At 35.8% G+C, this 16,011-nt stretch overlaps 1 protein-coding gene across 1 annotated transcript in view; it reads right to left on the minus strand.

The window, feature by feature from the left end:
* LOC131537846 (ral guanine nucleotide dissociation stimulator-like 1) overlaps positions 1-11,180 on the minus strand; it is a 25,091-nt gene extending 13,911 nt beyond the window's left edge. Inside the window, exons 1-10 of the mRNA XM_058771524.1 lie at positions 10,823-11,180; positions 7,414-7,688; positions 7,131-7,175; positions 6,727-6,896; positions 5,833-5,975; positions 5,542-5,748; positions 5,282-5,385; positions 3,400-3,484; positions 2,706-2,777; positions 2,522-2,608 (exon numbers count right to left, since the gene is read on the minus strand). Of these exons, the coding sequence (XP_058627507.1) occupies positions 2,522-2,608; positions 2,706-2,777; positions 3,400-3,484; positions 5,282-5,385; positions 5,542-5,748; positions 5,833-5,975; positions 6,727-6,896; positions 7,131-7,175; positions 7,414-7,688; positions 10,823-10,846 (1,212 nt within the window). The 5' untranslated portion in view covers positions 10,847-11,180. The remainder of the gene's footprint in view (positions 1-2,521; positions 2,609-2,705; positions 2,778-3,399; positions 3,485-5,281; positions 5,386-5,541; positions 5,749-5,832; positions 5,976-6,726; positions 6,897-7,130; positions 7,176-7,413; positions 7,689-10,822) is intronic.
* Between the last annotated feature and the right edge of the window lie 4,831 nt (positions 11,181-16,011).

The following is a 16,011-nucleotide window of genomic DNA, read 5'->3' on the forward strand; positions in this document are numbered from 1 at the left end:
AGCATGAATCTACATGTTTGTGTTTTTGTTATTGAGAAAACAACGTTTATGTGTGGTTAGTGAAAAACTAAAATTTTAGTTTAAAATGTATGATAAATGGCTTGCTTTGCTCAAATAACATGTTTGTTACTATGATGTCATATATAAATTACAATTAGACTGATATAACATTGCAAATGTGGTTTATGATGAAATTTCTTGAGTCCTCATAATTAAGATCGCGTACAAACAAAATTATATAAAAAATGGAATCGTGTGCAGACATTTTTGTGTGATGGGTAGGTTTAGAATCTGTAAAGTAAAAAACAAAACAAAACAAAACATTAATTACGTCTGTATGGAGTGTCCCCCAAACCATTTGTGTAGTAATAGTCCAAATGATTGACCTCTGCAAAATTTGTCTCCATGAGCATAACAACTTTTTAAATGATAAATTATACAAAATTATGTTTTTGAAAATTTTAATGAAAAATAAATGTAGAAAGTTTACTGTGATGGATAGGTTTACTGTAGGTAATGATGGAGAATTAAAATCACTACATCTATGGCAAGTCCAGACATTTCCGGGACAATAGCCCTTATCCTTTGGCCTACTAATATATATATATATATATATATATATATATATATATATATATATATATATATATATATATATATATATTTTTTTTTTTTTTTTTTTGCCATTTGGTGTTTATAATCTATAAATTTATAATTGATCCTAACCCTAACATGACAATCTCTTTTCCCGCTCCTGGAAAAATGTACATTTTTATATTTTTAGCGTCGCCTAAAACTAGTGTAAGTGTTTGAACCTCTATAATTAATCAAGGAGTAAGCTAAGCAGCTTCCAGATGACCGGTGATGTTTTTCAAATATTTTTTATCCCCAACGTTACTGGATATTTTCCATATTTGACTCTTGGTTCCTATAGTCTGGTATAGTTTGCCTGAGCGTGTGTGTGTGTGTGTGTGTGTGTGTGACGGCTGGTCCACCTCCCCCTCACCTGCCTCTCATTTCACTGAAGATGGGAAAGTACTTCTAATTTAGCTTCAACTATCTGCAAGCCTTTTATTTGAGGATCTGCTGTCAATGTGTAAAGACGTAATTTCTCAACCTCCCTGAAAATGTAAGTCATTTTCATTGTACTCAAAGTTTTTTATTGCAATATTTATTTTATTCCTTAAGCTAAGTTTTTAATTCTTTATTTCATTATATTGCTGAGAATACAACCAATAGAATGTGTGTGTGTGTGTGTGTGTGTGTGTGTGTGTGTGTGTGTGTGTGTGTGTGTGTGTGAGAGAGAGAGAGAGGACCCCTGGTTCCTCTAGTCTGGTATATCTGCCTGAGTGTGTGTGTGTGTGTGTGTGTGTGAGAGAGAGAGAGAGAGGATCCCCTGGTTCCTCTAGTCTGGTATATCTGCCTGTGTGTGTGTGTGTGTGAGAGAGAGAGAGAGAGAGGATCCCCTGCTTCCTCTAGTCTGGTATATCTGCCTGTGTGTGTGTGTGTGTGTGTGTGTGTGAGAGAGAGTTATTTTCCTCTCATTATTACTCAATTATTGACCCCATTAGTGATGTAATTTTATTTTAGACATCTAAAATGTATTGTCAGCACTGTCCATAACAATAAATCACATTGAATTTTAAGAACTATCTCTTAAAAAAAATTTTCTTTTACTTATTTTTCAAATTGTCCTTAAACCAATATCTCTTTCTCACATCCATGCAGGCTGACCGAAACCTATGGGACGGCGTGACACCACATAAGAGCACCTGCTGTCCCATCAATCCGATTTAAACAGATGTTGCGTTACAAACCGGAGGTCTATACCACAAACAGCTGCACATTGACGAACAATGTAACCGCTGTCTTATTTCAGGATATATAAAGATGATGCATTACAAACACATGTCGCGTTACAAATCGGAGGTCCGGTAAGCTATATCACAAACAGCTGCCGCGCATTAACAAACAATGTAACCGCTCTCTTATTTCAGGAATGAGGATACATAAACATGATATATTACAAAGATGTGTCATAACACCTGTCATAACACATGTCATAACACAGCTGCGATCATTAAAAGGTCATAAAGTTAATCCCTAAGGTCAAAGGTCAACAGCTGACGGTCATCAATCAAAATCGTTGACAGACAGTGGCTTCCCAATACTACTTAGGGGTATTCAATCTAGTGAAGGCATTCTGAGTGTTGCTAGGATGTCACTGGGATGTTGCTATGGTGTTGCTAGGGTGTTGAAAGGGTGTTCTGGATAGTCATCAAGACGTTTTAAGTGGCTGCAAGGTAGCTGCTGTGATGTTCTGCTGATTTTAGTGCCCAGTTATGTCGCTGTCAGGGTACGTGTTTGGAGTGTTTTAGGGCATTCTGTGCTAGGGTATGGTTACTAGGGAGTTGCTAGGTGTTTGCTAAGCAATGAAAATGTAATATGTTGCATGAGCATCACTAATAAAGGCAAGCCCTCAGTCATTTCTAAACAAACATGATTCTGATTCCAGCCTCACCTCCACAGTGTCCGGTAGGGCAGTGTCCAGCATGGTCAGTACTGTAAGGTATGTCCCCAGATATGGAACCGTCCCTCCAGCTGAGCTCTGTAAGAAATCACTCTGCTGTTAATCACCCGAACAGCATCACTCAAAAACACTGATTATTAAACAGAAAAAGTGTGCCATCTGTCATCATCTTTACCATCTGTTTTGTTAGAGGGCATCTCTTGGATGTTTTTGTGGAGGTGTTATCCATGTCAGTTTGACTCCCATCCTAAAATATGTGAGAAACAGCATGTAGTCAAGCTAAGAGGTGACACTCAAATAATTATAAAAATACATAGCTTAAATAAATACTAGGTAAAATAGTCTGAACTGAGCCCTTTGTTTTTTGTTCATCGGTCATAAGAATAGTGTAACTCTGAGATCAGGCCATTGCTTTGATAATCTCAGCACACTCTGGTCGAACAGAGAAGTTAGTTTTAGACAAACATCACCTGTGTCTCGGTCCATAATATCATAAGTGGATTAAGAGAGAAAAGAACTCCAAATGTGAGATCAAATGTCTTCCACTTGGAATTGCAAAAGAACACTAAATTAAATTCACATGCTTGAACTGATTTAAAAAACCTGGATAAAAACAGCAACGTCTACTCAAGGCATATTGATTATCATGATCTTATTGTTAACTAAATCTATTAGTTTCGGTAAATGAAATAAAGCTGAAATAAATACTAGATTAAAAACGTTAACAGAAAATGCAAAATTAGTTAAAATTACGTTAAAATAAAACTGAAAATATAAAAATGAAAGCTATTTCAAAAAATGTTAAATATTAATAAATACTATGATAGTATAAATAATACTAAAATAACACTGATGTGTTCATAGCTTACATCCACAAAGATTTCTCGGCTGGTCAGAACACAGTTCTCATCTGGGAACGTTTCGCACAGGTTCTCAAAGACAGACATGGCCTCTCTGGAGATACAGAATCAGAGGTTTACAACAAAATATGGCTTAACCATAATGTTTTCCAATGGCTTTCTACTAAGCCGTTGGGGGACTATATAGAGAACAAAACCAGCTATACCAGACCAGTGTTGGGAAGGTTACTTTGGAAATGTAATAGGTTACAGATTACAAGTTGCCTTTTTAAAAATGGAATAAGAAGTGTAACTATTTCAATTACTTTATTAAAATAACTTATTAAATTTGATTACTTTTTCATTACTTTTCTACATTTCTAACAAATGTTTTTAACTGTTAATCATTTTCAAACATTTAAAGCAGTCTGGGTTAGCCTTACAGTAGCACTTACAGTAGACTTTTAAAATACTTCATCACTTGAACTAAGATTGTAATCATTTAATTTTAAATCACAGCCACGACAAAATCAGACTTTAGCACCTCTTTTTACTGTGAGATCGTTCTGAGGTTAAATACAGATTTAAAATCATAAGATAAGAAGTTTAATAGCTATGATACTGTTTTTGAAATCAAATCTTTACATAGCTATGACAGGAAACAATGCTTTGGAAAAAAAACAGTTAATCTTAAAAAAATAAAGTATATAACCTAAATAGGAAACTCCGCCCCACAGCTGATTCTAAAGATTTTATTTGTTGTGTCAATCACAGTGTTAATTTAATTTCCTACACTATGCTACAAAAAAATGCTAAACCCTAAACCTACCCCACACCTGACCCTAACCTTAACCAGTGAAATTGGCTGCACGGCGAGATTGGCGCTGAAAAGAAAGTTGCAGTTCAGGAGATAAGCATTTAATAAGATTATACAATATGAGATCTCCGTTCATAACTCCCCAACCGGATCTCACCGGACAATGGCACCTTTTTAGTTACACCCAGCTTCACTACTTAAAACAAAGCAATAGAGTAAAATCTTTCCCCTGCGTTGCACTGGGACGGCTCGCGGGAGAGAGCTCGTGGGTGATTCTCGTTTATATCATGAAGCAGAGGTTCAAACTCTGGTCCGAACACCACTGACCAGGAGCTTTGGGCTCTGCTCTCACAGAGAATATTGATTTATATAACACATTTTATTTTAGATAAACTAGAAACAATGTTTAATTTATAAAGTGTTATTTTGAAATGTAAGTCAATAACAATTGGCTGAAGCCAGAGCCAATGCTGAAAGTCTTTGCGCAAAGAGACTCCGCCCCATTTTGGAGGTTCTGCCCACTTTTGAAGTTCATGCCCCATTTTGGAGATCTCCGGTCTACAGTTATACCTACTTGTTCTAAACACGACCTTGTCCCTCCCCACCCGCCAACCATTCGAATTTCCGTAGGCGGGATTTATTTGAATGATATTCTAATGGACCGCTTTGTGATGTCACAACACCCGGAAAACAACGCTGTAGTCCAAACGAGCCATTCGTTGTAGTTCTTGAAAAGGGATTTTTTTTTTTTTTAAACGAAATATCTCCCTTTGGAGAGGACTTTGAGATTTGTAACTTTGTAGATCTTTTTTATGCCCAAACATACACACTACACGCTGACTAAAATTCAAAAAGTGAAAAAGCATAATAGGACCCCTTTAAATCTGTATGTGTGTGAACCCCCTTTTTAATTGTTAACATTTTCATAAGAAACTGTAACTGTACATTATTTCTCAGTAACTGTAACAGATTGCAGTTACATTTATTTTGTAATTAAACTACATAATTTTGTTACATATATCTAGTTACTCCCCAACACTGTACGAGACTATAGCGACCATAAAAGCCCATAACATTTGTGCCGTGTATCTGTACCTGCTGACAGCAGCCCATGACTTCCTTAGTCTGTAGATGGGGTTGGACTGAAGTGCAGACAAAATGGCCTTAAGAGAAGAAAAGTTCTTCAGCTCTCTGCACACCTGCATGAAAAGAAAAGTCATTCTTTAACACAATTTTTGACTTGATCTTTGAAAGAGTCTTTAAAAAGACTAAACAATCTTACATGGATAGCATGAGAGTGACTTTGAAACACTGAAGATCATTTAAACCTGCACCTGTATCTAAAAAGAGCGAACCTGTGCAATCCGAACCCATTTCTCAATGACTCTGGATCTTTGTGTGACAGACGACGAGGATCGAAGCAGAGAAGTGATGACCCAGTTGGTGACTGCATTGAACTGAGCGATGGTGGCCCAAATAGTGGGTGAGAGGTTCTCCTTCTTGTCCCGTTGAGACCACACACAGCCCAGACACTGGAAAGGGACCACCTTCATAAACAGGTCCTACAACATCAGGAACACCAACATTACAAGTCTATATGATTGTGAGGAGTCAAACGGAAGCAAACAATAAACACTGGCACTCACAGCGTCCATTCGTGTGAGCTGTTCTGCAACATCCGTAACGGAGAAACCCATGAAATCTGCCAGGTTATCTGACTCATAGTCTCTCACCTCCTTATTCAAAGCTGATTCTTCTATTTGATCAACTGGACCACCTGCCACAACATCTGGATGTGCAAAAGACAGACGAATCATGGCTACACTGATTCAAGAGGCTAAACGTTGAGATCTACATGCATCTTTCAGCCTAAAAAACATAAAATTATGTTCACATCAAACAAAAACAAAAAAGTGATAATTCTCAATATATAATTCAGCAATTATCTATCTATATAACTGAGATACTAAATAAAATATTTGTGCATTCATAAAAATAAAAATCTTTGTACATTCATAAATAAAATTAATTTAAATTTCCATTTGTAACACTGCAGGACAAGTTAGGTAACCTGCAAAAAAGAATAAAATATGAAAAAGTTAATATTAAATATGGTAAAAATATACACTAACTAAAAGTGTATATTTCTGAAAGACGTCTCTTATGATTACCAAGGCTGCATTTATTTGATCAGAAAAAAAATAATTAAATAAATTACATTTTGTATTAAGATGTAATTAATTCCTGTGATCAAAGCTGAATTTTCAGCATCATTACTCCAGTCTTCAGTGTCACATGATCCTTCAGAAATCAGTCTAATATGATGATTTGCTCAAGAATTATCGATGAAGAAAACAGTTGTGCTCATTAATATTTTTGTGGAAACTGTGATACATTTGTTCAGGACTCTTTTATGAACAGAAGAATCAAAAGAACAGCATAAATGTTAATTTATGAATGTTTTCAGTCTATAACAATAGCTGACTGATGAGCACATCAAATAAAAAATGATCATTCACAATAGATTATCCAACAATGACCTTCAGCCTGGAATTTCTTAAGGAGTGTTTCATAGTGCTTGGCCAGGGGGAACAGAGCGGGGTGTCCTCTCAGCTGTAAGCACATCAGACGCAGTGACGAGTGCATGGGAGCATCCCTGAAATCATCACTGTACTCCTCCAACCACATCTGAAGCACAGTCCACAAAGAGCTGTGAGGAAACCAGGAAAGAAGAAAAAGCTAATATTGAAGCTGTATTTTCAAAACTGTATAACAGCACTATAGAGCCACAGTGTTTTATATAATTATATATATATATACACACACACACACACACACCGTATTTGACATCAGCATTGTAAATCAGCAATGACAGTTTAATCAATGTATACTGCACATTAAAAGTTAAAGGTGACAAAAATCATATTATCAGAGTATATTTTACCTGTTAGGGTAATTGGTGCTGTCAAGCGCAGAGGCAAGGTTGTCCCTATTAGGAACAAATGAAAATGTACAGTTCTTTACAAATACTATTTATGTATAAACATTACCAGTACTGTTTGTGTTTAACAGAGGTGACCAATGGAAACTGAGTTCAAGGAAGTGGTCAGTGATGACATATCTTAATGATGTAGGGGGGAAATAACAGCACTCGCAAACTACAGATAAGCAAATGCAGCTGGCAATCACAAACTCACATTTGCATGTGTACACATCTAAACACACACCTCTGGAGGAGCATCTCGATGAGTTTGTTGGAGCTAGTGAAGGTGCGATACGTGGACAGCAGTATCCTGCCATAGTCTTGCTCCTGACAGCAGGGGTCCAGAAGGTGAGAGACCAGCTTGTCCAGCGTAGCCGCTTTTAACCTGCGTACTTTACATGTTCGGTACTGAACGAAAGCCTCTGTGGGATCGGCCGACTGCTGGACCGGCTCTCTGCGCAGGGTGATCCCAAACACCGCCCCGTCTTCATGCTCCTCACCCCACTCCTGAACAGGCTCCTTTGCCACAGATATGAAAAACATTACTACTAATAATACTGTAGTGATAAAAACATTACAACTAATAATAATAATACTACAGTAATAATACTAGTTTACCAAAAAGTATGTTATGATTTTCTATTTTTACTTATCCACACTGTTCCAAATCTATACTTGTTTTGTTTTTTATTTTGCTTTGTGTTTTGAAAAAGTTAATTTTAAAGAATTAAAGCATTTAATTTTAAAGCATTTTCATTTTTGAGGGAATTATTTGTATAATTTAGAGATTATATTAAATATTTGACATAAATATGTGATTAATTATGGGTAGTTACCACCTAGTTACAACACCTACAGTAAAATACACACTTGTGTTAAAAAACACAGTAAAAAAAATAGTAATATTGTAAAATATTATTACTATTTAAAATAAGTGTTTTCAATTTGAATATATTTTAAAATGTAATTTATTTCTGTGATGCAAAGCTGTATTTTCAGCATCATTACTCCAGTCTTCAGTGTCACATGATCCTTCAGAAATCACTAATATTCTGATTTTCTGCTCAAGAAACATTTCTTTTATCAATTTTGTGATGAATTAAAAGATGAATAGAACGCACAAAAGAACAGCATTTATTTAGAAATATTTTGCAACATTATAAATGTCTTTACCATCACTTTTAATCCATTTAATGCATTCTTGCTGGATAAAAATATTTATACGAAAATAAATAAATAAATACTTACTGACCCTGAACTTTAATGTATTCTTAAATTTGTGTACATTTTTAAATCATTATATTCTAAACATTTGAGTTAAACGAGAGACCTTAATGCAACCTATAACATATAGCACCTAAATGGATGAGCTATATTCTAAATCAAATACTACTAACCAAAAACACTACCCATAATACACTGTTTGTATAACAACACTGGGGACCGGCCTGTCAGCTAAAAGCAGCATGGATTTGCAAACCACAGACATGAGGACAAAGAGTCATTATGACGAGCAGCTGATGTGACTGTAACATTAGGGCAAGTCCACACAAGCACACCTCAGGATCAGTCCTGCAGCTGAGTGTGGGTTATGTGCTCAGCGTAAACTACTATTATGAGCTGCTGTGACACTCAAAACTATCAATTACAGCCCATTATTGATGAGTTAAAAGGATAAACAAGACGAGAGCTGAAGATGTGAAAACACAGGCAAGCAATACAAGAGACTACTGTTCAAATCCAAAGTGCTTGAAAACAAGAAAAAGGAATAACTGCAGTGGCTAGGGTGTTTTGGGATGTTTATAAATCTTGTTTTATTTGAAACAGCATGTCTGCCTCAGCACTTGCTCATAGCTACAGCTGTTGTAACTCACAATCTGAATATAACATGAGTCTTTCCTAATGAATAAACAAACTGAAATGTCTTTTGATTTATCCCAGTGAACAAACACTACAGCTAATGAGAAACTGTCCACAGCTCAAGAGGAACAGCACTTCAGTTCAAAGGACATGCACCTGGGACCTTGTATTGTCAGCTTGGGACACAAAACATATCATTATACATTCAAATTTTTTTTACTTGGAAACCATTTTTATCTTGTCCTTTTTCCAAAACATTCCCATTCTCAGTGCTCTGTCAGCTAAATATCTCCTCTAAACCGCACGTCAATGGTTACTGTAGACATATTCATAACATTTTTCACTCGATCATACGAGGTCATGGGTGTCTGCCATCAGATAGCAGGACTCGAGAGAAACTGGCTATTATTCAAGGACCAGCAAAAGAATAACGTCTGCTTTCTGACGCTCAACAAACAGTCTGGGCCATGTGTGTTGTCAGTAAAGCACAGAACTGGCACATGAGAATTTTTTCCCCTCAACAAAATAAGCTGTTCAACAAAAGCTGAACTGGAAGTGCTGCTGACTAGGTCATTTACTTTGGCTTAATGTCTGTTGCCCACATTCACCAGGCCAAATCTCACAGCAGACAAAATAGAGGCACATGACACACAACGCTGGGCACAAACTGCTGGCTGGTGTTGATTAGTTAGTTAGCACAATGAGACAAACGTGACAGAAACAAAATGGAAAACAGGTTTCACGTCAAAACAAAGTCAATTCTATCGCAATGCGTCTTAAATACAGTATATTCTATAAGATACACTCAATATTATACTCTCTCTCTCTCTCTCTCTCTATATATATATAATTTGTTTATAATAATTTAAAATGCATTATGGTATAAATAAATAAATGAATAAATAATAGATAGTTAGTAAATATGTAAAGTGCAAGCGAGAAACGACTGGGAAACCAAAACTACTGTTTTGACTGACAGAAATTACAATAAATAAATTGCATAAAATTACAACAATTTTTTAAACCATTTTTTAACATAACATTTTTTTTATTTTTTGTGATTGTGATTATGATTCTGCATTATTTCTGTGGTATATGCAACTGCAATCGCACGTTCTGGACTTGGCAAATGTCTATTGTCCATCTATGTATGAAATGATTGTTTATTTTGCTTTTGTCATTGTGAAGTGTCCTTGAGCTTGGGAAGGGCGCTATATAAATCAAACTTATTATTATTATTAAACTTATAAGAAGTTTAATGTAATTTTATGCAACATAAGTTTAATGTAATTTTTTGTTGCAATTATGTTTAATGTATTTTTTATATTTATGTTAATGTAGCCCACTTTAGTACACACACACATATACAAAAATATATTGACAAAAATGATTCACTTTTGCACTACATATTCACTTTATACAAGATAATTTGCCCAAACCCACTACTAGAAAAAAACATTTGTGGAATTGAGTTTTTGATAGCTTTTGTGACAACTTGCCCCGACGAGCTATGATTTATGACAATGTAGTTGAACAGTAACGTCAAGCCCCTCTCTCTGACCCACATTGAACGGCCTCGTCTGTCAGCACTGATGTATATCTGTCAGGTGCTGGGAAAGCACATATTCTGAACACGATCTCTTACTCTATTTAAAGAGCATTCAGGCCACAGCAACACACTGCATTCAACACATACAACTCAATACATCACACACTTATATTGCGCGCAACTATAAAGTAGCCTACTTGTCATTCAAAAACAGACATCAGAAATAAATAATCCATTGTCTTACCATTGTCAACTCCCATTTTCCCATTTCTACGAGGATGCTTTTATCATATAATCCTTCCCATCCTCATAAATAACCATAAAAGCCGGAAAAAAAACTTAATTGCCTTGTAGAGAATAAAAGCATTTCGCTAGAAAATAAACATTTTGAGGGTTGCATATAACATTAAAGTCATTACGCTATTTATAACATCTTAAAGTTGCACATAAAACAACCTTTTTGAATAGCCTAATAAGAGATATAAAATTAAACGATTATTAGCGTAGGCTATACATTCTCTGTAACTATCAGAAACGCCTATAAAACGCACATCATGGTAGAATATCCTCGCTTTGAGGCAGACAGATCCCACTAATGTGCCGTTTCACCTGCGCTCACAAGGGCATCAAAAAGTGGGAGGTGTTAAAGAAGGAAGCATCTCACCATTTACACTGTAAGCGACGACACAAAGCTACATGGTTGATATTATATTCAACAAGCAATATGCGAATAATTTAATGACTTTAAATCGAGTTTCTGAGTGAAGTTGCGAGGCGCAATCTGTTGAGCTTCCTCTATAGCGCAAGCCATGCCTCTGTGAGTTAACTTTAATCTTAAATATAATTATGAAAAAAAACAAAAACAAAAACAAAAACAGGAAGGCTGTGTTTGTGGTATGTACATCATGTTTTTTTACATGTACAAAATGTTAAATGATGTATAAATAACCTTTCTTTCATAGATTTGGTCAGTGTACCGTCTCCACAGAACGCGGAGTTAATCAATAATATAGGCCTAATATTTTTTTTATATGGTTTTTCTAGAGTAATTTTTTGACCTGAACGAAACGTGCATTCATGAAAAGGTTACTTTTATAAATAAATAAATAAGTAAGTAAGTAAGTAAATATTATACCACTACTTGTGCCATAGATAATTATGGCATTGATATTAATATCTATCTATCGTGCCTTGCGAAAGTATTCATACCCCTTCATTTTTTTCACATTTTGTTATGTTGCTGCCTTACGTTAAACTGTTTTAAATTACTTTTTTTCCCACATCAATCTACACTCTATACACCATAATGGCAAAGTAAAAACAGAATTGTCACAACTTTGTCATTTTAATTTTAATTTTTTTTTAAACTGAAATAAGTATATTGCATAAGTATCCATACCCTGAACTAAATATTTAGCTGAAGCACCTTTACAGTCTCAAGTTCTTCTCCTCGCCTCTTCACCTCTCAAGCTCTGTCAGGTTGGATGGGGGCAGATGCACATTTTACGGTTTCTCCAGAAATATTTGATTGGGTTCAAACTCAGGCTGTGGCTGGGCCACTGAAGGACATTCACAGAGTTGTCTATAAGCCACTCTTGCTGTGCTTAGGGTCATTGTCCTGTTGGAAGGTGAACCTTCTGCACAGTCTGAGGTCCTGATGCTCTGGACTGGGTTTTCATTAAGGCTATCTCAATATTTTGGTGCATTGAGCTTTTCTTCTACTCTGACGGGTCCCTCAGTCCCTGCTGCTGAAAAACAGCCCCATAGCATGAGACTGCCAGTACACCTTAATTTTGGGTTGGTACTCTGCAGGGCTGGTTTCCTTCAAACATGATGTTTGGAATTGAGGTTCATCAGACCAGATCATATTGTTTCTCACAGGCTGAGGGTCCTTTAGGTGCTTTTTTTGTAAATTCCAAGTGTGCTTTCATATGTCTTCACTGAAGAGAGTATGGAGTCTTGTCACCATGCCATAAAGCCCAGATCGGTGGAGTGTTGCAGTGATGTTTATCCTTCTGTAGGTTTCTCCTGTCTCCACATATGATCATGGAGACTGACCATGTTCTTGTTCACCAGACTAACCAAAGCCCTTCTCCATCAGTTAATCAGTTTGGCCAGGAGTCCAGCCCTAGGAAGAGTCCTGGTTGTTTCAAACTTCTTCCATTAAGGGTAACAGAGACTACATGCTTCTATGAAACTTCAATGAAGCAGATTTTTTTCTGAACTTTTCCTCAGATCTGTGGCTTGACACAAACCTGTTTCTGAGCTCTACAGGCAGTTCTTTGGACTTCAGAGCTTGGTTTTTGCTCTGATATGCATTTTCAGCTGTTAGACCTTTTATTAAGACGTGTGTGCCTTTGCAAATACCCATTCAATTGAATTTGCCACAGGTTAACTTCACTCGAAGTGTAGTAACATCTAAGCAATATGAATGCTCCTGAGCTAAATTTCAACTGTCCCAGATAAGGGTATGAATACTTATGCAATGGAATCATTTTATTTTTTATTTTTAATACATTTGCAAAGATGTTAAAAATTTGCAAAGATGTTTTTTGCTTTACAATCATGGTGTATGGAGTGTAGATTGATGTGGGGAAAAAGTAATTTAAAGCAGTTTAACATAAGGCAGCAACAAAACAAAACTTGAAAAAAAATGAAGGGATATGAATACTTTCGCAAGGCACTGTATCTTTATCTATCTATCTATCTATCTATACTGAAGAAAATGATTCATTGAATTTACAAAATTTAAGGTAAGTGGTTGCAATCAATTTATTTTGGCTACATTTAAATAAAATGTATGTTTCAAATACACTTTGATTTGTACTCTGTGTACCAATCATACTATGAAGGCTCTGACATTTTAAATATTACTTCTATATCCTCAAACTTCAGGGCTTGAGATGAAGTGCCTGAGGGAAGGGCTTTTCTGGTTGGTGCACAACGGAGGCCAAGAGCTCAGTGTGGGTCCCGTGGGACTGGTGTGACGTGGTTACAGTCGTCACTGCCGATCATCTGATCTAGCCGCTAAACTTGCCAAATAATATTTTACACACTGTAGAGACATGTGTGCTTCATTAGCTACTATAAGGGCAGGTGGAATTTTCCAGTCTCAAATTATGTTTTATCTCAGAAGCAAAATGAAGTGAGATTAAACTAACAGTAATTAGGACATGGCTAGTAGGCTGCTGTGAAAATGATAGGACAAGCTAAGGCCGCAAAACCTATTCTAATATGATGTCACTTTGCCGAGCACACATAACGCCTATATTCTGTGTTAATAAACAATAACTTGAAATCTGAGTTGTGGACTGAACTCTCAAAGTGTTTGAGCTCTATAAAACAGGGTTTGGCTGTAACAGGAAGACATCAGCCCCTGGAGATGTGGGTATCATGGAGAAGCATTCACACGTCACTATGGGAGCTGTGCTTCTGTATTGTTGAAGGACTTCTAGCACTTTGAAAACAGTGTTACCCAAGACGGTTTGTTTTAACACCATGGTTATTTGTAGCACAACAGAACTTCCCTGTGGGAATGAGATTTTGTATTTTAGTTCTTTCCTAATATTCTAGAATATCAGAAAACACTTTTACGTTTCCTGGTTAGATATAGACAAAACATAATCATTACACCGCCAAAAAAGACATCTTTCAACATTTAAAATATTGGAAACATAACTTCCCTATTGGATTGTGATTTTGCATTTTAGTAATTTTCTAATATTCTACTGTTTTCACTCAGAATGGCAGAATTTTGGAGAATATTATTATTTTCTAGTTAGACAGACAAGCTATGACAATAACAATTCCATAAGAGTTCAAGAGATCTTACAAACTATAAAATATAGTGAATTTGAATAAATTTAGCTCAGCTCACCCTATATTGAAATTTCTCCATAGAGTTAATATTGTTGTTGACATGAATTGAAATTGACAAAGTAAACAAAGATGCAATTAGAATCAGCATATGAAGCAAGTTTAAATAATAAAAAGTGAGAAAAAAGTGAAAAGTTTAAACAATACCACCAGAGGTGAAGTTTAATTTATGTGCTAAACTTAAAGGAATAGTTCACCCAAACATGAACACTTTCTGAAAATTTACTCAGCCTCAGGCCATCCAAGATGTAGATGAGTTTGTTTCCTCGTCAGAACATATTTGGAGAAATGTAACATTATATCGCTCACCAGTGGATCCTCTGCAGTGAATGGGTGCCGTCAGAATGAGAGTCCAAACAGCTGATAAAAACATTGTGTGTACGATTCCTTTAAAGACCATGTTTGTATGCTACGTCACCGCATTTAAACTACTGTATATTTGTAGTATTTTAGACAATGTATAGTAGTCAGTAGTGTTGTAGTCAAGACCACCTAATCTGAGACCGAGTCGATTGTGTGTTGAGACCAAGACCAGACCAGCATTGCTCAAATTCATCTAAAGGTTCCACATTTACTGCCTGAGAAATGTCTTGTTTTTAATCGTTAAATACAATAATAAGACACTTACAGAGCTGTTACCAATCAAATGAAATCTCGAACAACAAAATTCATCTTTGCACTGCAGTGGTGGCACAGAAGCTGCATCTGAATTGGTACAATTACAAATGCATAAATAATATTGAGAATAATGTTAAAAATTGTTTACTGAATGTTTTTATAAAGGCAATATCTTGTGATATTGCTTAATTATGTCATATAATATAAAAATCCACATCTCATACCCAAGCACTTTTTTTGCAACAATATCTTGAATTTTTTGGGTGTATGTATTAATTTTGGTGACATTTTTTACACGGTCCCTCAATAATTTCTGACCTGGCATAACAGTATAATTCGTTTGTTCTCAGCCAGGGGCCAGGGCCCACTATGGGGCCTCAACAAACTTCCAAGGGGCCCTCAAGATAAACTAAAACAGGTAAAAATCAAAGATATTTCTTAGGATTTGGCTAGTTTTATAATGAATATACATCTTTCTAGTTATGCTTAGCTCTAAAATATTTTGGGTGAGTGGAGGGGGGCCTTCAAACAATGTTGTGGACAATAGGGGGCTGTGAAGTCAAACATTTTGAGATCCACTGGTATCAATCAAATTATTTTTGTTATTTAGTTACATCACATTAATGATGGTTGTAAATAAATCAGACTGATATTTAGTGATATCCCCACAGTTGTGGTCTTGAAACAAAATCCCGAGTCTTCTTAGTCTGAGACCAAGACAAGACCATCAAAAAATGGTCTTAAGATTGGTCTCAAGACCAGGACCGGTCTTGAGTAGTACAACACTAGTAGTTGGTTATATGGCAAAATGTCTTAAAATTGGAAAACAAGACATGTAGATCATGAAATGATTTTACATCATTTAGCCCTATGAAAAAGGCTAAAATTAAAATATTTCCCCATGAGAAATTCTCATATCAAGAGAAAACTCATCTTTAA

This window comes from Onychostoma macrolepis, chromosome 03, assembly GCF_012432095.1.
Source record: "Onychostoma macrolepis isolate SWU-2019 chromosome 03, ASM1243209v1, whole genome shotgun sequence".
In the NCBI taxonomy this organism is placed as follows: Eukaryota; Metazoa; Chordata; class Actinopteri; order Cypriniformes; family Cyprinidae; genus Onychostoma; species Onychostoma macrolepis.